General features: G+C 44.4%; 1 protein-coding gene across 6 annotated transcripts in view; it reads right to left on the reverse strand.

Moving 5' to 3' along the window:
• AFF3 (ALF transcription elongation factor 3) overlaps positions 1 to 19,991 on the reverse strand; it is a 337,507-nt gene that overhangs the window by 79,206 nt on the left and 238,310 nt on the right. For 4 of the 6 annotated variants that reach the window (XR_011805753.1, XM_072030948.1, XM_072030937.1 and 1 more), the window contains exon 9: positions 5,266 to 5,306. Coding sequence is in view for 5 of the 6 variants with exons in the window: in XM_072030948.1 (XP_071887049.1) it covers positions 5,266 to 5,306 (41 nt within the window). In the remaining variant the exon portion in view is untranslated. The remainder of the gene's footprint in view (positions 1 to 5,265; positions 5,307 to 19,991) is intronic. The other 2 variants (XM_072030956.1, XM_072030955.1) reach the window with 1 other exon arrangement.

A 19,991-nucleotide genomic window follows, 5' to 3' on the forward strand; every position in this document is an offset into this window, starting at 1 on the left:
TTTCTTTTAGCAGACAGATATTTTTCAAAATGCTAATGTTTCTGTGAACTAGAACCGATCGTCTCCCCTCTAATATCTTTGGGGAGCTATTGAGAGTGCATGGGGTTGCCCATAGGGAGCTGCGAAACGTTTGGCTATCATGACAGCAAACTGCTATTACTTCCTTGAAGAAAAAATGCAGCTTCACTTTTCTTTCTCTTTCTTTAAATGCCAAAGGAATTTCAGTATTTAGTATGGCTAGCTAGGGCTCAAAATTGCTAAAATTCCCTGGAACAGCTCTGCTTCACCTTCTCATGCAGCTTTGCAATACACCCAAATTGCATCTCCAGAGCTGTCGTAGAACAATTCCAGACAAACACCAGCAACAGTCAAGGCATGGGAAAGCATCCAGCAGTGAATGGATGAGTGTTAAATATCTTGCTCTCAAGTTAAATAAAAGGAAATAGAATCCAGTTTTACAGAGATATCTATTCCTTTTTATTCCAAGCCTTCCACACAGGCTCTTTTCTGAAGCCCCTTTTCACCAATTCACAACATACTGCAGTACTGGAAATAATATCCTATATGCAATACATAACGTTACTCTTGTTCAAGTTCTGTACCTAGGAGGGCTAAGAAACTCTAGATCATTTCTGCCACAATAAGCAGCTCCTGTCACCCTTTCCTACCCCATGCCTAGTGGAAATGTGGGGCACCAGCATTTCCAAACAGCCATGCTTCCACATAGGGGATTAATGGTAAATCCATATCCCCTGTCAGAGATATTCTCTCTTTTTTTTTTTTTTTTCCTTGCAAAGATAATCTTGAAAGCATAAGCAATGTACCACCTCTGCTGGAGGGAGCCATGTGTTCATTTCTATGGCAAAGAGCACCATGCGTACATGCTCTTCTCCAGCCAGCCTTTGCATCCCCCATGATCTCAGTTTCTTCACTCTCTGCTGGGATGTGGATCAGCTGTCCTGAGCCAAGGCTTCCCCTCGGCTGTCACTGGCTGCACAGACCTGTCACATCACAGCTTGCTGGCCAGCCCGTGAGCTGAGTCACTCCGCTGATAAGCTGACCACGTAGCTTTGCAAGTGTAGGACTTGCTCAGTGTGAAAGGCAACGTTATCGAACAACTCAGTCCAACACAAACAGAAGTATGTGGGTGACATGAAGCACGTGAGTATTTTTGCTAGCTGCCACCGGGCTATTTACGTCCTTCAGGGTATCACAAGTTTAACTGCTTTGCTTAATCACAGCTAGAGCAGATACTTGAGAACAAGAAATCTTTGGCTCAGTCCACCGAAAGTCTTAGGGCTGCTTGGACAGCTGTGTTCCCAGCTTTAAATGATCTATTAAAAGTCTACATTGCCTCTTATTGTTGCCTTAATTCTTTACAAGCAGTGCCTCCCCAGGCCTCATAACTCAAATGGTGTATCTCAATGTGGCTTTGTCTGAAGGAGAAGAGCCATGCTACATATCCCGCTGGACTAATCACCGACCCTATTGCTGCTTGCAGTATCAGGGGAATGGAATGGATTGTCCCAGGCCAACCTTTTCCATTCATTGTTCCTCACAGCTGAGTGCTAGGTGCAGGCACACACCTGTAAGAGGTAGTTCAGCAGCACCTCTGCCTCCAAACCATCTCTCTGCCTGCAGATGTGTTGCTCTGCTGCTTCTCATGCCCCTCCTCTCAGTTCTGCACACCCATCTTGGGACTGGGCAGGTTGGGTTGATGGTTGGACTTGGTGATCTTAAAGGTCTTTTCCAACCTAGATGATTCTATGACTTTATCTATGATCAGCACTCTGGAGGACAGTGGGGACAATTTGTTCTTCCCTCAAGACCTCTAATGCAACTGGTCAGATCCATTAGGGTAAAACAGATCACACCTGGCACAGCCTGCATGTCAGTGTCCTAACAGTGACCAAGCATGGATGGAGAGGGTATGGCTACAGGGAAATGTAAAGTACACCCAACAGGAAGGTGAGCCAAAGGTCAGATAGGCTTTGAAGCTCACCAAACCTCATGAATGGAGCTCATCTACAGCGCAAACCTGATGTTTGTGTTGAGATGCCTTGTCTAGCAGCAGCTCAGGGTGGTAAATCAAAAAGTTTTATCACAGCCTGTACTGAACAGTTCAGGCTTCAATGAAACACATATATAAACCAGGTGCTGAGTGTAAGCTGGAAAGCTGGCTCTTATCAGGTGGGATGGAAGGGCTGGCCAGCATGGCTGCATGATGTCCAGGCTGTGTGGGACCCCTTGCTGCCAGTTCAGCTCCCACCTCTGCCCCCGGGTGAGGGTGGGCAGAGCTAACAGGGTCTGTCTGCATCCTCCACAGTAAGGACACAAAGAGGATAATAGACTGGGCCTGTGAACGAAGCGTGTCCCATAAGTACCACCCAGGCACTGCAGGGAATGAGACAGCTTTTCCCTATTACACCGAGAGAGGAAATTCAGCGGTGGCACAAGGCTCTCCTCTAAGCACTCAAGACTCTTAGTCAGACCCATTTGGCCTGCACTACAGCACAGAGAAATAAAAGCAGCTAGGGGAATAGAAGTGCCCTAGGACCACTGTAAATCTTTACTTCATGGAAAATCTTATCTTGTGCATGAATATGAGCTGTGAGTAAATTTAATGTGTGGATTAAGTACTGTGCGGTCTCCCTCATGGTGGGCTTTTCAGCCGAAAAAGAACAAAAGAATAATAATGAGTGTTGTGTTTGGGTATGATTACAAACATCTGTAATTTACAGCTGGACATTCCCCATTGCAAATGTATCCAGCAAGCAAGTGCTCTGGGTTGGCGTAATAGCCTGCAAAAAATTAGCTTTTAACTTCAGTCCTGAGGTCAGAGTGCTGGGACCAGGGGAGTCAATAATAAAATCTATTTAGCTCAGTGGGATTGAGCAGGTTTAAGACCTGGCTTAACCACACTGCTCACTGTTAAATAATAGCAGAACGCACTGAGTATTTTAGGTACAGACATTTTTCTTAATTTGAAAGCTATTCAGGCAGTGGATTCGAGAGTCATGCCATTGAAGATATGCTAGCACTATACCATTAAGGTATATGAGTTAAATGTTTGTACTTCTCTGTCCCAGAAATTGAGCAATCTTTATAGTTAGACCACTTTACTGAAAAGCATAATAAAATTAAAACGAAGCTGTGCTGTATAAACACCGAAGGTTTTCCATGAGAGAATGAAAAGTGAATGGGGCCAGTGCATCTTTCCTGACAAAACAGTCAGTGCATGTGCAGAGCAACCTGTCTTCTGGAAGCAGAAAAGCTGTTTCAGTCGAGCTTCTGGGTCACTAATCTTTGTGTTTGCACATAAATCTGCTGGGGGTTACTGTGGCAGTCTGAAAACAAGACTGAGTGCAGCACACTGGAGAAATCAATGGCTACAGGTTTAAAAACTCCCCCTTTTTTTGCCTCTTTCAGTTTAGCTAACTGTTAGCTTTTTAACAAAACCTGAAAGCAAAAACTGAAACGAGAGCTACTGGAGAATAAATTTTAAGAAAGAATGGTGGGTGAAATTGCCGAGAGCTTGATTTAACCTGCCACCTCACCTCCCTTGGTGCTGGGACGTGCTGGTGTGTGGCCAGGCACTCGTCGCTGCTCCTGGGACACAAGCACTGAGCAACAATATCACAGGAGCTCTCCCTTTAGCCAAGGCTAGGCAGAACCTTTACAGTTTCATTTTTTGGGCCCCTGCTCGATGCAGAGAGGTTCCTCACCCCCAGTGGGGCTGGGACCATCTCTGCACCGTCACCACTGCTCTTCCTAGGGGAGACAGAGCAGGGTTTGGGGCTTGCTGACTGCTTCCAGGGGCAGTTCTGTGGGAGTGCTCCTTGCTCAGCCCAGGGGAAGGATGCTGAGAAATGCCTCCCCACACTGTCACAGCATCGTCCCACCAGGTGTGAAAGCTGCTTGGCCTGGTGGCTGAGCTTGCACACCTCCAGGGAGATGGACACGATGCTGCCCTGACTCCTCTTTCTTTTTGCATTCATCCCCATTACAGCCAATACTCATGTACTCTACAACCGAGCCAGTGATTTCACCCGCATCCCATATGTTTCAGTCTGGATTTTTTTTTCTTTAAGGGGGGTAAAAGAAATCCTAAACAAAATGGTGTTTGTAAACTGGGCAGAGGTGGGGGGGGGAAGGTTGATAATTTTGGCAGTCTTAGCCTCAGACCAGAGAGAAATGTTATTCATCCGTGCACAAGATATAATTCAGCCTAAGTGACAGGCTCTGCTCTGGAGAAATCCTGGCCTGAGCTGGCTTCGAGAGTCAATTACTGCTTATTCCCAGGGAGGCGGGGGGCGGGGGGCCAGGCGGAGCGCAGGGGGCTGCCAGCAAGGCAGGGGGAAATTTACTCTGTGTCAGCCCGCATGACACAGTACCTCATTTGTGGATAAATGTAAATCTGCTGGTTCTTTTTCACAGGCACTAAAACGTACAGTCTCTCCTTCCCCTTCCCTCCCCCCTCTTCCCAAAACTGGAAAAGAAATCAGGACCGTCTTAGAAAGCTACCTTATATTTCAATCAATCCTCTTTCATAAAAGTCATTTAAGGTAAATACCTGTGCAGATTACGGCCCAACTATAACATTTACTATGGCCCGAATCCTGAATTCCTCGCTCAGGCCAGTTTCCCATTGAAGTTGATGGAAATTCGCTTGAAAAAGAGCTGAGTAAAACCTGAAAGCTGGCTAAGGATTTGGTCCCTTTCTTATCTGCCTGAGGCACTGCTGCAGTTCCAGAAGTAAAAAAAAAAAGAAGAATTAAATTCTTCTAAAATACTGATCCCTCAAAACTTAAGGGGTAAAAAAAGGCATTGTTTTTGTGCCTGAAATGTACGGAGTATCTCATCACAAGAGGAGCAATTCCCAGGGAAAGAATTTGGAAAAAGTCAAAAGAGAACATCTCAAAATAAATGAAGTACTTATTGCTGAAAAATGAGCTTAGATATATCTCAGCAAACTCTAAAGCTGAGAATTTACTGCATCATTCATGCCTTCTCCAGTAAGTTTCTTATCTCTCGTTTGGTATCACAACAAGGGATTCTGCATACTCTGTATGAAATACAACAAGACTGTGATTTTTGCAGTAATAAACTCTACACATGCATGACAAATCCAAGCATGCAAAATGTTTAACATCCCAGTTCGCAGATACTTTGGGGACAAAATCCAATTATGAGTTATATGCCACAATAAATAGGGCTCAACGTTTCATAAAGCAATTTATAGTTCATAAAAATGACAAAATGTACCTGTCAGACAGAACGCGGAGAGCAGATCTCTGTGCTGCCTGCTGGAAGAAAGGGCAGAGATGTTTATTTTATATTCTGACTTTAAAATTACAAGTACAATCAACACTTTAAAAAATGCGTTACACACATTTTTGTCACGTGTCCAAATTTTAAAGTACTAGCAAAGTAGCAGAGAGTCTACAGCAAAATGGACATTCCAGCCTGGTAAATGTAAGAACACTTTGTTAAGTACGCCATAAACCAGGAGATTGTCAAAGCACAGCGCAGTATTTGAGGTCTGAACTGCTCTATTTAGACGGTTTTCTGCAGGTCTCTGAAAACTCTGCAGGGCTCAGCTCTCTTCCTTCCCCTCTCCCCGCTTCCGCAGTCCCACTCCCTCTCCTTTACCATCAGTCTCCTCCCATTCTTCCACAGAAACAAACATCACATATTTGGTTCCTTGTGCGACGAAGCCTGTAGCTATAATTATAGATTTTGCAAAGCTTGCCAGAGCTGCCGCAGACTTTTCATGAGCGCTGCCATGTTAATCTGCTGGCAACTCTGGGCTACGCAGCACAGGATTGACCTGTTGCTGGTTTGCTCCTCAGTTTTTGCCTAGCACAACTCTTTTGGATGGGGTGGGGAGGCATGGTGCTCGTTCTTGTGTTAGCCAGCAGTCCTGGGAATAGAAATCGTAGCCTCTCAAGTTTAATAGGACTCCCAAGCCTATCCCTGAGCTGGTTTGCCACTTTATTATTATTATTCTTTCCCCTCCTTGAATCACTTCAAGCAGGGTGATTCATGACTTCAGCACAGTAACTAGCTGCTAAGCAAAGATGAAATCCATAATGTTCTGAAAATCTACTTTAAAGCCCCAATTCTGCTTGTGGCTGCCCGGAGTGGCTCCTTCCCACTCATCCCTGTCCGGGCTGTGCCTCGCCTGGCGTAGAAGGGACACAAAGCCACGCAGCACAGACGGTCAAGGGGCAGAAAATTAAGTGTAGGTTTTCTCTTTGCAGCCACCAGCAAGAATGTTTCGCAAACACTATCTCTGGCTCTTCAGGCTGCAGGGGGCTGCATCCCCATCCCTGAACATGCATCCCGGCATCCTGGTCAGCACCAGAGAGCATGAAAGCAGCCCTCCTGGCTAGGCTGCACAGAAACACTGGATAAAACCTCACTTGCAGTTGTGTTGACTGGAGCATTTCACAGACAGGGGTAAAAAGATCCCCTGAATGGATCTGTGCAGATCTGACAGGAGTGCAGAAGTGCTTTGGGAAGGGTGTCCGCATGATTTTGGATGCAGGCACTTTCAGGAAGTTTTCAAAGGGAGGAGTGGTTTGCTGCACGTCCCATGCTGGGTTGTCAGGAGATAAGGGCTGTGCCACATCCCCTGCTGGCAGGAGGGTTTTCCCTTCGCTTTCACTTTCTGTGGTGGGCAGAGAGCCCACAGGAAGAGCTGGAAAGGTCCCACCAGCTCAGTGGGAATGTGCCCATGGCACGAACCTGCTGGTTTTAGTGTTATTTCCTAACAATATGGAGCTTGGACTTTTATTGTCTCTGATAGCTCATTCTACTGGCATGCTCTTTGGGTACAACCCTGTCTGGGTCCACCAGGACACTGGCTACAGGACAGGTTTTAAGCAGAGCACCTGCCCTCCATTTCAGTAGGCTGGCACCTTGTTTGTTCTCACCTTTGAGGGGGGCTTGCTATGATAATTTCACCCCACTTCTTGCACAAAAACACAGGAGAGAACCAAACCTTGGGTTTAAGAATGTCTTGTGACTTAATTTCTTATTAAACGACCCAGACCAATGTGAACCCATCTCCTCCCATGCCTAATTACCCTCACTAGCAGGAACCTTTGGCCATCGTGACTCAAATTGCCCATCTCCCAGTGCTGACCTCTACACTATTATGCTTTTGTCTGCAAAGCTCTGGAGCTTCCTTGCACTATCAGAGCCCTTCCCCATGCCCAAGTAATGTAGACATCATGCAAATCACCACTCCTTCTTCTCTCACGTCTTTCCTTTGCAGGCAGCCACTATGTGGCAGTGCTGTTTAAGCCACTTCTAATGTTTCCCAGTCTTGGTTTAGACCACCACAGGTGGTTGTGCAATGAAACAGGTTAGAAAACTGATCCAGTTGGAAATTAACACTCTTCCTTTATCTATCTATCTATCTATCTATCTATCTATCTATCTATCTATCTATCTATCTATCTATCTATCTATCTATCTATCTATCTATCTATTTTGCCAGGTCATTTGTAAGCTGCATGCCTTTTCTGAGCTGCCTCCCCAGGGGGAGGGAGGCAGTGCAAGGTGTGGTGTGAGAATGGGGACAGGACTGAGGGGGCAACAAGAAAAAGGCAGGTCTGCTAGTGAGTTCATTTTCACCTGACGTCTCTCTTAATTCCTTCTGGGGAGATGCAGAGCTCGACCTGAGCAAGGTTTGTGGTGGCTGTGGGAGCCAGAAAGAGACTGCTGCTCTGTAGCCACAGTCCTCAGGGTCCTTGCAGAGACCTCAAGAAAGCACACATGGACTTTGACGACCCTAAAAGCTCCCTGACATGGGGGCGTGGAGTGCCTACCACCCTTGTACTTCCCGAAAATCCCTAATTTTGAGAGAGGGAGAAGAACTGTGTACTTTCTCCTCCAGTCTAGTTGAAAGCAGCCCTTAGGAGGGAAAAGGAGAGGATTTGTCTCGATCCGATTGGGGTGCTAAACTGAGCCAGGCCATGTGGGGCTGGACTGCAGCCTCAAGTGCCAATCTTCAGTTTCCAACTTGGTACATCCAGCTGCTGACAGCCTTGAAAAGGTGATCCTTTCTGGGCCAGCAAGTGGGTTCAGATGACAGCCAGGGCAGCAGGGAGAAACGTACAAGTATTTTTCAGTGACATCATTCCACTTTTTCAATTAGCTTCTCATATTAAGTCCTTTAATAAGCATCTTTCTTCACCAGGATGCAATGCAGGTTGCAACTCACTCCTTGCCTGGAGGTGGCACGTTCTACAGATGAGACTACTGATTTCTTGCTCATACTGTTTGAAAATACAGCCATGTCTGGCTGCATATCTGTGTGACCCTTTGAGTTGATCATGGCTCCATTTCTGAGTGATGGGGGAATGCAATTCAGTTGCAAGTTTACCCTTCCTCCCTGGAGAAGCAGATCTATTACCTGCAATGAAAGGCAGTTAGCAACTGTCTGGCAATTTTAATTCTAGCCTATATTGCTCCCCTCTCCTGGAGAAAGTGAACTGTTGTAATTAAAGGTAGTTAGCAGTTCTCTAGCAAGTATAAATACTTGTGGCCACTAATTACAGTCTGCTCTCTTGTTCCCCTGCTACAGGACTTGGCTGCTCAGCTTAGGGAGAAATATCTGCCCTTGGTTCTTGCTAACAGTTTTATTGTGACCCCATTTAAGCTCGTTCATGAATCCCCATGGAGGGTCATGACCCATAGAAAAACTCTCGTTATAGAAATGGCTTTCTCTGATTTATTATGTTTCTAATACGCTGGCATTATCTTTGTAACAATGTAAGCAAAAGGGTGGTACTTAGTATCGTGTCCTGCCTGCACTGCTATTTTTGAATAGCTTCCCTTTGATTGTGATATTTAATTTGCATTTTATTTTACATCATTAACAACGTTACTGAGGCCAGCTCACCATCCATCAAGAAAGAAAATGAGAATATGCTATGCATTCTTTATTATTCCTGGAAGTAAGTGACTACGCTGGCTACAGAAATTAGGGATAAGAAATAATTTTCAAAGTTCAATGCTGCTGACAGAATTTAAAGATCTCCAAGAATTACCACTAAAAGGTGCTCTTGATAAGTGATTCTCCTGATAAGTGATTGTGCTAGACTCTGATGTGTTCATCAGTAATGAGTATAATCCTAAAATTTCAGTTCCTGGAATCAGTGGGCTTACTCATGGAGGGATGGTCTCCTCAGTATGAACAAGGATATTGGAGGCCAACCCACAACATAATAGCTTTAACTCTGAGTAGGAAGCAGGGGAGGGAAAAAAAAAAATCACTTAGGTGGCTCAGGTACTTGGACTTGAGAAAGTAGCCACAGTACATTTGATGGATTACTCTGTTTCACTACATCAAGAGTTGTAAATTACAGGATACCGGCTGGTTAGACTTCTTTGTCCCACACCTGAATTGGTTATAGATACATTTAGGGCAGAGTTTCATTGATCTGCCTATAGTTCATTAATCATTCATGAAAGATCCTCGCTGTACCCTAAGACTACTGAGACAAAGCAAGTTTTCAGGCAGCAGTAATCATGTTCAGGTTCTCAATCTCCAGAGATTGCATGTCCTCTCTCCATCTTTTATTGCAGTGAGCCAGAGCTTGGGAACATAATCAGCAGATATTCAGGTTTCAGTGTGTGTGTTAAATGAGCTACCAAAATTACTCCAAGTGTCACAAGTTGCAAGCTGTTGTTGAAGAGAAATCAAAGAGGAAGTTAAATACTTTCATAGTAATTGGGGCTGAGCAGCTAGCTAGTGCATTGTAATTGGGATTGAGCAGTGAACAGAATGGGTTGAATACACAGCTTGAGCTGGTGATCCAGGAGTGTTAAGAGTGGTCTCCAGATTTTATTATTTTATTATTTTATTTTATTTTATTTTATTTTATTTTATTTTATTTTATTTTATTTTATTTTATTTTATTTTATTTTATTTTATTTTATTTTATTATTTTATTTCTAAAATTAGTTGGAACAGAATTCATAAACTGCTGGGTTTACAGTCCTTTTTGGAAAAAAAGCAAATGAGAACTAATGAAGAATGTTCTGCTGGTCTTGGAAGAGTGTCTTGGATACATTTTCTTTCACATTGCCCAGGGCATGATTTGGCAAATAAAAGCCAATAAACTGACCAATGGCAAACTCAGACATTTTGTCTTCTATTTTTTCTTGTCCTGTGGAGTAATCACTGTTATAACGAGAGGGCTCAGTTATGGCAGCCGTGTGAGAAAGATGAAATTCTGTATTCTGCCTTTTGGCAACCAGGCCAGCACAAACATTTTATATGTCTTCTTTCATGTGTCACTCTTCATATGTCTTCCACATTGATTCTGTTTTAATTTCTTAATGCTTTGGTTGTTTTTAATATAAATGCATTTTATTCCTAAGTTAGTGAAGCCATTGAGAAGTTTTGTGAATGGCACAACACTATTGCTGGCCGTAATTTGAACCCTGGGATTCTCCAGAGCTTTTTTCTACTTCAGATCTGGGGAGCTGTTGTGGACCTAGGGCAAAATCCTCAATAACTGTTTTAGAGTGAATCCGCTTTGATCCAACCACTCACAAGGTTCTTCACTCTCGTGTTAAGATTTGAGTTTAGCCCAGCTTTGTTTGTAAGCACTTTCTTGCAGTGGATGCTACACTTTTGTCTGTGAGATGGGGCTGTTCAGCCTGGAGAAGGGAAGGCTCTGGGGAGGCCTTACAGCAGTCTGCCAGTACCAAAAGGGGGCCTACAGGAAAGCTGGGGAGGAACTCTTTGTCAGGGGGTGTAGTGATAGGACAAGGGGTAATGGCTTTAAATTGAAAGAGAGTGGGTTCAGATTAGATATAAGGAGGAAGTTCCTTATTATGAGGATAGTGAAGCACTGGCACAGGTTTCCCAGAGAAGCTGTGGATGCCCCATCCCTGAAGGTGTTCAAGGCCAGGCTGGATGGGGCTTTGGGCAACCTGGTCTGGTCGGAGCTGTCCCTGCCCATGGCAGGGGGGTTGAAACAGGGTAATCTTTAAGGAACTTTCCAACCCAAGTCATTCTATGGTTCTATGAATTCTCTGTGCAGACAGCTTTCACCCCAAGGCATGCTTTCCAAACATGTTAGGCATCCTTCTCCCTTCTTTTGAAACTCTCATCATCTTTCAGCATTTTCTTTGACGAGTGCAGAGCTGCACCCTGCCACAATGACATTCCCACCAGGACTCCACACAGAGGCAACAAAACCCCTTCACACCCATAGACTTGACATGCTTAACACCTCTGCATCCTCGTGGCCAGAGGAGCTGCCAGAGGAGCCCGGATCAGGCAGTTTATCCTAAGTAATTTTTAATCTGCCTTATCTCAATGAAATACTGTGGACTCCACAGTGTTCCTAGGAGTTTTGTTTTGAGGATCACTTTTCAGTGTGGATTTCTGAGGGATTTAAAATCACTTGTTAACTGCAGCTTGAGTGTTTCTCTGTAAATTTGCAATGTAAGTCTGTGAATGTGAGTTTTACTGTCTGGTTGATAATTATTTAGGATTTACAGGCTGTAAGACTTAGAAGGGTCTCTCTTCTTTCCCCTTTTGGAGTTGGTCATCATCAGAGCCACATCTTTTAAGAAACCATAAAACCCTTTCTGGATTTCATGATTTCTCCAGGCCTTTCAACACCTCAGTATTCATTTTTCACCCTGGGGTTTTATTATTATATTTTTTGGCATACATTGTTCTTTCTCCTCTGCTTTGCCCATTAATCCTTATTAATCTTCAGGGGCAGCGCAATGTAGTGACTTGAACATGGCACCTGGGATTGAAAGACCCAAGTGCTAATCCAGGCTTTGCAGCTGACTTGCCATGTGGTTTCAAACGAGCCACATCGCAGCCTCTGTCTCCCTGTCAATTCTACAGAGATAATAATTCTTGCTTAACTGTACCTAAATACCTCTCAGGAGCATTGCATTAAGTAGTTAATACTTGTTAAGTGATTTGGATCTCCAAATTACTGTAAAAGCAGCATGGGTATTAACAATTCAGAAAATTTTATATATCTGTGAATGTTGAGTCTTCTGCCCTGCATCTGTTCAGATTTCTCTTGAATTCTGCCTCTTAAAAGCACACAGGGTTTCAAGACAGAGTTAAATTTAATCTTTTTCAGTGGAGACAAGCAGAAGGTCATGGGTACTTGGAAAGTCCTTGGTACTTTACATTAATAAAATGGTTATTTAAAAAAAAAAAAAAAAAAGTTGGTTGAAGGTCTCAGTTGTTGCAAGCAAACCAGTAGTCACCTTGGAAAACTTCCATTGTCTCCAAAGTAGTCTTCTTATCCAGGAATAGGCACTGCTGTTGAAGTACTCTTAACACTCGTGATACCTCAGGCAAACTGTCCATGTTATGCCACAGGTTTTACAAGATTTTTATTATTTTCTTCCCCCCAAAAGCCCATATATGTGAAAATGGGGGGAATACCAGCCTAAGTTCTCTATACAGAAGTAACTCTTCCTGGTGAGGTGCTATGTCAATTGTCTACGAAGCATTTGTTACTACCCAATTGGTAGTGCTTGGATTGTGCTAGGAAAAAAAAGAAAAGAAAAACAAACAAACAAGCAAACAAAAGAAACAAAAAAAAACCCACAGAATAGCATCCTAAGATGATTGAAATCAGTAGCTAAACTCCTGTGGCCTTCAGAGGAGCAAGATTTCATCTTAGGTGCAGGAGAAGTTGTAGCAATGTTTCCCCAGTCCCTTTTATTTAAATACTAGTTTTGATGGATGGGATGATGGCTCTTTTTCCTTATTTTTTCATCATGTCTAATGTTGCTGCTGCCCCTCATATAATGACATTTTATTTCAATTTCTTTTCTCCATTCACTTCTTTTTTATTTCCTTAACCTGTTCTCTTTTCATGATCCTTTTATTTTCTGACATGTTCTCAACTTCCTCTGCCTCTGCTGTCACCCATCCCCATGCTTCACATCTCCTTCCCACCGCTCCTCATGCTGATGAGATGGCCAGGGAGAGATGCTGGGTGGGCCTCTGTGAGAGCAGACTGAAGGAAGGGAAAAAAAGGGTGAGAACATGTGAGAGAAGCAGCCCTGCAGCCCCCAAGGTGAGTGCAGCAGGAGGACAGGAGGTGCTGCAGGCAGGCAGCAGCAGTTCCCCTGCAGCCTGTGGAGAGGCCCCTGGTGGAGCAGGCTGTCCCCCTGCAGCCCATGGGTCCCACATGGAGCAGATCTCCACGCTGCAGCCCCCCCATGGGTGGAGGAGCCCCCGGTGGAGCAGGTGGATGTGGCCTGGAGGAGGCTGCGGCCCATGGAGAGCCCCCGCAGGAGCAGGCCCCGGGCCGGAGCTGCAGCCCGTGGAGAGGAGCCCCCGCAGGAGCAGGGGGTCACTGCCACCCGTGGGGGACCCGTGCTGAAGCAGTTTGCTCCTGGGGGATGGATGGACCCCATAGTACGGAGCCGTGTGGGAGCAGTGCTTGAGGAGCTGCTGCCTGTGGGCAGCCCCCGCAGGATCAGTTTGGGAAGGACAGCATCCCGTGGGAGGGACCCCACGGGGAGCAGGGGCAGAGAGGGACCATGAAGGAGCGGTGGAAACAAAACGTCAGGGACTTACTGCATTCCCCTGCACCACTCAGGGGGAGGACATAGAAGAAGGTGGATGGAGGGGAAGGTGTTTTTAGTTTGCTTTTAGTTCTCACTGCTCCAGTCTGCTAGTAATAGGCAATAAGTTATATTAATGTCCCAATGCTGATTCTGTTTTACCCATGACAATAACTGTTGAGTGACCTCCCTGTCCTTATCTCAACCCTAGAGTCTTTTCCATAGTATTTTCTCCCCTTTTTTTCCTTTGAGGAGGTGGAGTGAGAGAGTTGCTGTTGTGAACTTCTGCTGTCCAGGTGGGTGAAGCCACCACGCCTCCTAGCACCACCCCACCCAGAGCTGAAAGCCCAAGGGGAGCGAGGTTGGTATAGCTGTGGCTGGAGCTGTTCCTCATTGCTCTGCTTTCTGCTTCCCTTGTGCTGGTGCTGATGATTCCCCAAAGCTGGTCTGGTACTAAAAGCTCACAAGCTGAGTGGGACAGACAGGTACAGCAACAGAGAAACCACGGGCTGGGGTAAGCAAGTACATGCCCTGTGAGCTCCTGAATGTGTCAGGGGTATGTTCTCTTGTTACAGCCTGTAATAGCTGTGGTATTACAAACAACCTTAATTTGTGCTCTAAATTATCCGTGGCTGTTGGTTATTTAACCGTCCTCCTGCAGGCACACTGCAGTGAATTTTCCTGAAGGCAAACAGAGGTTTATGGCCACTCTTGTGAGGGGTTCAGGCTCAGAGGTGGTGGCTGACTCCAACAAGGGCTCTTTCTACAAGACGGCAAAACTAATTAACTGAGTTTTTACAAATGCTTGTGTATGGACAAGGGAAAACAAGCCTGGAGACATAGGGGATAATCCCTCCTTATGCCCCAAATCAGTGGGCACTGCTGAATCGATTTCATCATGACATGTTCCCATGCCCATCGTGGCAGATGTTCATAGAGGAATTCTAGTTCACCAGGTAAAAAAACTAACCAGAGATTTCAAGAAAGGTAAAGGAAGATACAAGAGGCCATGAGGAAGTGATACCTTGGAAAGGGTGATACTAGCAGAAAATGGCAGACCTAGAGGATTTGCTAGAGCTATAACTTAGTCAAAGCATCAACATGAAGAGACAAGGAAGATGCCCTTGTATTTTAAATTTATTTTCTGGTCTATTTTTAGAGGTGTGCATGGGGATCAGAGCGTTGTGTTTGAATTTCCCCAGATTTTGCATACGCCCAAGAGTCAAGCTGATCTCTAACCTTTTTCACTGTCATTTATGGTGGTGGTGTTCAAATTTAGAGCTTGATCTTGCCTGCCAGTGCATGACAGACATTGAATCTGATATTGTAAGATAGGCAGTGATGTGAGCCAAGTTTGGCAGGACAAGACTGAGCTCTTATTTTGTTTCATCTGACAGTTTCAGTGAGGCAATCTTGGTTTTCTTGTCATGCCTAGTGGAAGTGCAAATTTAGATGTCACAGAGATTTTAAAATCAGAGCTGGCAAACCACAAAAAAGCTTGGCTCAGCTGGCTTAAATCTTGCTCTGGATTTTAGTTATGTTGGATACCAAAAGGATTGCCTCTCTAATACACAGGAAATAATGGACTTATCCGAGTTAAGTAAGGTTGTTACAAAGGCTATTCCTCTGGTCTGAAAATGTACTCACATTGTAGTGACAGAGGGCTGAGCAGGCCATTTGGATTAAGTACAAAAGCACCTGAGGTTCCAGCCATTCCTCAACCCAAAACTTAATTTTTCCATTTTTGCTTATCTTTGCTTTGTGTAGTTTCAGTTGCAGTCAGACTCGCACGTGGGCAGACTTCATGAAGTAAGTTTCCCTGGCTCAGTGGAGTGAGAATCTTCACATCAGAAAGATATTTCTTCAAGTTTATCAGTCTACTTTTTAAAGCCAACTTCATTTGCAGCAAAGGTTCAGGTTCCATGCTTTTTTTTTCTTTCTTTATTTTTTTTCTTCCCAGGGCTGAGTGTTCTGATCTCTCTCTCTCTCTCTTTTTTTTCTTTTTTTTTTTTTTTCTCATTTTCACTTCTGATCAAGTATTGCACCGATGAAGAGGTGAATAAAAGGGAGCACAACACTAAAATGACTTAATGTGTTTAAAATATTTGGACACGGCATATGTGCATGCAATTAGCACTGACTAAAAATAGTTCTAATGATGAACAGGGCTATGCAACAGCATCCTATAATTTGGCTAATCTAGCTGCTCTCTCTGGATGTACCTGGCTCTGCTCTTTGCTTGGCTGATCTTTGACATCAGAAAGAGCTGTCGTACCAGGGGAGGTCTGATGGAAAGAAAGCTTGCAGTCACTTTGCCTCTTTTTTAATTTGTTTCAGAATTCATTGCAGATTCCTGCGCATTAGCTGGAATATTAGATTTCATATGCAGAAGTAGTGCTTATCTGGACTCTGCTAAAAATTAGTCCTTCTGGAAGAAGGTGTATGCATGACTGTTTCAGGGTAATTTGTAACTTTTTGTTGACTGTTGGTCCATATCCAGAAATAAGAAGGAAAAGTCCTGCACCTGATTAAAGAGATTGTCCTTAAATACATTCTTCTCACTTGTTTCTGGCTACCATTGAAGCACAATTTTAGGACTTAAAAAGTCATTTCCCAATGCTACTTATATAGGAACAGGGCCATGCCGACTGCCACTGACCATGGGGATGGACTTTTGCCTTGTTGCATCAACAGAGCGGATTTGCCTGGCAGACAGCCCTGCCAGAAACATGCATTTCCCACACTGATCCCTCAGCACATATGTGATGGGGAGGAAGCACAGGCATAGGTGTCCCCACTGGAGCTGTGGATACAACTTGAATCAGTATTGAGATCTCCATTTCAGCCACTGCTGGAGCACTAGAGGAGCATGAATGTGCCCCCTGCACCAGCAGCCTGGCTGTTCCCAGGCTGTGACTGATGGGGAGCAGCCCCAGGAGCCCCAGGGTTGGGTGGGATGCCTTGTTCTCTAGGGTTGTGGGTTAGAACATGCTCCTGAGACTTTTATTTCCCTGCACCAAAGTGGTTCCTTGTGAACTTCCTTGAGGCTGCTCTTCCCTTGAGGTCCCCCACAGTTGGCTTTGGCCACCCTGCAGAGGGTGAGCTCACGCTGCCTGGGATCCTGCAGGGATGTCTGTCCCCCTCCCTGTCCCTTCAGCAGGAGGGCAGCAGCTCCCTGGCAGATGCTGCCTTCTCTCTTTCTTTTGTGCAGGGTGCGAACAAAACCCTGTGCCCTATGTGCCTCAGCCAACCTCTTTACCTGCCGCAGCTATGGGATATTTAAAAATGAAGAAGAAGGACTAAGGCTCTGTCTTGCCTTTTGAGATGCAGCAGGGGCTTGAGTTTGGAGCTGCGTCCCTGGGAGGGTGTTCTGATTGCTTCTTAAACTTCTGTTTATACAATTTTACAAAATTTTGGCAGGAATCAAGAGCACATACCAGGGTGTTGGCTTTTATGAATCTCATGGGATGTGAAAGTCAAGCTGACTGGATGAACTTTGGTTACATATTCCAGACAAGCACAATGACTCTATTTATTCAGACTTGGCAGCCAGAACGCAGATTGACTCTGTGGGTAATAAATTTTCACAGCCACAAAACTTCAGTGGCAACCAACCTGATCCTGCACAGAAAAAATGCATGCAAGGAAGCAGACTGGGGCTGCAAAAATATGTTAGATTATTATTCCATGTATGTGTACCAGTCAGTTAATTTTTTTTTGTCTATTGATTGACATGAATTACACAAATGGATCCAGGGATCTTTTTCCCCTTAAAGGAACTACTTGCTATTGCAAAATTTTCATATTGTAAAAGGACAAGTAGGGGGAAAAAAGAGAATTGTTCATGTTACAATTGACAATCTCCTTTCAATATTTCACCCAAGACTGATTTAAGTTATCCAGTGACCTCTACAGAGAAGAGCAGGGTATTATAATGGGGGCAGTTTCATGTGCTGTGCCACACTTCAAGGAACCAAAAGGCAATAACCACTACAATTCAGTACTCTGAACAATCTTAAGTACAATTTTGACATCTTCATGCTACAAAGCTTCAGATGCTTTCTGGGAGAGATGATGATGAAATTATAACCTTATGTGTTATAAATCAAAATGAATTGGCTCTTTAACTTGCAGATTTATGTTAACTACCTTGGTATCTGTTAATTGCTTGCTCTTCAGATATTGATTGGGGATTAAAAAATATATTTTCTTCAATCTGTGTGATGTAAAATATGCCAACAGGAAATTTTCCCTCTGCATATTAGATCCTAGGATCACTGCCTGTAAAATTAAAACGATCAGTTTAAATGGATAAACTATGCTCATTAAAGAGGAAAAATACATTTATGTAATTAAAATTAAGAGACTAATATGTGTGGATAATGTAATTACTGTGGGCACACACACGCTCAGCTTAAACCCAGCCTCTTTTGCCTCTCCTGGGTCTGTGAATCTTGCTACCTTAATTGCTGGCATGGAGGGAGCGTTTGGGATCCCGAGGCTCTCAATCAGGTGTCTGTCTCGCATTTGGCCTCCCTTGCCCATTGCTCACATTCTGTGGGTCGGGCACAGCCCAAATACCAGCCACAGGGCTGCTGCAGCACCTGTCCCCATCTGCACCGCCACAGGAACTTTCCATTTCTGCCTGGTGATTTCAAATGCACACACAAAATCACCTTCTGAGTTTTCCACATCTTTTCCCCCAAAATTTCCATATAGGAATTAGCAAACAAGAAAAGCATCCAAGCTCTTGCACAGCTCACCTTCAGATATTTAAGAAACCGGACTTCTTAAATGAGTACAATTGCTGAAATGCCGATTAATTCAGTGAGGAGTGTCTGGGAATCACTCATGTACTGTTCCTATCCCTTCATCCTTGATTTCCTACTTTCTTGCTCCTGAGTTCAGGAAGCAGTCTGAGATTAAAGAGCCGCAGAATTAAAAAGTGAAAAAAAAATGGGTTCTTCCTCTGACATTTAGGTACATATCCGTGTAATAATCTGTGAATGTGTTTGGCAGGGAGGGGTCTGTGTCATTCTTTTTGGGGCCTATTTCCTGTTAGGTAGGTGAAAACGTGGTCTTTTGTTTAGCCAACAGGCACAATCATATTTAGGTTTGCTCCTTAAGCAAACTTGCAGGTTTCAAGTGAGGTTCTGCAAAGCATTTTGTAGGGCCTGAGGCAGCCTGTGCCCCCAGGAGCTTTTTATCTGTACAGCCAACTTTGGAAAAAAAAATAAAAATCATTAATCCATTTTAGAGAGGGGGGACCAAACCACTAGGTAATTGCTGAAGGCTGCTGACGTGATGACCGGTGCTGAGCAATGGGACCTTGGCTTTGCTCCTTGCCACGCTGGTGGCAAATGCTGCCTTGGAACAGGCTGCCCAGGGAAGTGGTGGAGTCCCCATCCCTGGAAGTCTTTAAAAGATGTTTAGATGTAGAGCTTAGGGATATGGTTTAGTGGGAACTGTTAGTGTTAGGTCAGAGGTTGGACTCGATGATCTTGAGGTCTCTTCCAACCTAGAAATTCTGTGATTCTGTGATTCTGTGATTCTTGGTTCTGGGGTCTTGTGGGTGGGAGCATGGAGGAGAAAGCCCTGGCTGGACCAGCTGTGCCTTGAAGCTCTGGTCACTGAGTGAAGACCTGGCAAAGCACACACAGTGAGAAGCCACCCAAGCATGAGCTCTGCCAGCTCCACATTGCTCGCCTTTAGGCACGATCCCACCTTGCTCCCTATCCAAAGGACAAGCTGTGCCTCCCCATTGCTGACTCTCCCCTTCCCCACCACTCCTTTCCCCTGCCTGCACCACGGTGTTGCTGCGTGCCCTTGGTATTCTTCAGACATCCCTTCTTGTCCCTCACTGGACTTTGCCCTACGCTGTCTGTGTGATGTATTTTAAACTATCTAGACAAGCAGGAAGAGTAATTAAATGTGAAGTGTTTCGGGATGAAATGCATTAAACAAAAAGGAAATTGTATAAATATGTAAATAATTGAATTCATGTGCTGAATCTTCTCAGCACAAAGAAGCTTCGCTCAAAATAGATGAAATAATGGTTTAATATAAATATGAAAAGGCTTTGCCTTACCTGTTGCTTGGAATGTATTGTAAAATATAGACTTCTAATAATGAGAGCTAAAGAAAAACCTGGAAGATTTTCAGGTTTGCATACTTAGAGTTATTTGCCTAAGGCCCTGAATTTCAGAAGTCTAAATAGCTCCAGTTACCCCTGACTGAAATAATCACATTTGAAACCATGTTATATCCTGGTCTGGAGACACCTGAGGCAACCAGGGGCAGTGCCTCCCTCACGTACTCTGGCAAAGGCATTGGATGTGCATTTTAATGCAAGGAGAAAGGGAAGTGGCTTTTGCCCTCTCACTCCCACCAAATCTACACCAGTACATGTA

The sequence above is a fragment of the Anas platyrhynchos genome, chromosome 1, assembly GCF_047663525.1.
Source record: "Anas platyrhynchos isolate ZD024472 breed Pekin duck chromosome 1, IASCAAS_PekinDuck_T2T, whole genome shotgun sequence".
In the NCBI taxonomy this organism is placed as follows: Eukaryota; Metazoa; Chordata; class Aves; order Anseriformes; family Anatidae; genus Anas; species Anas platyrhynchos.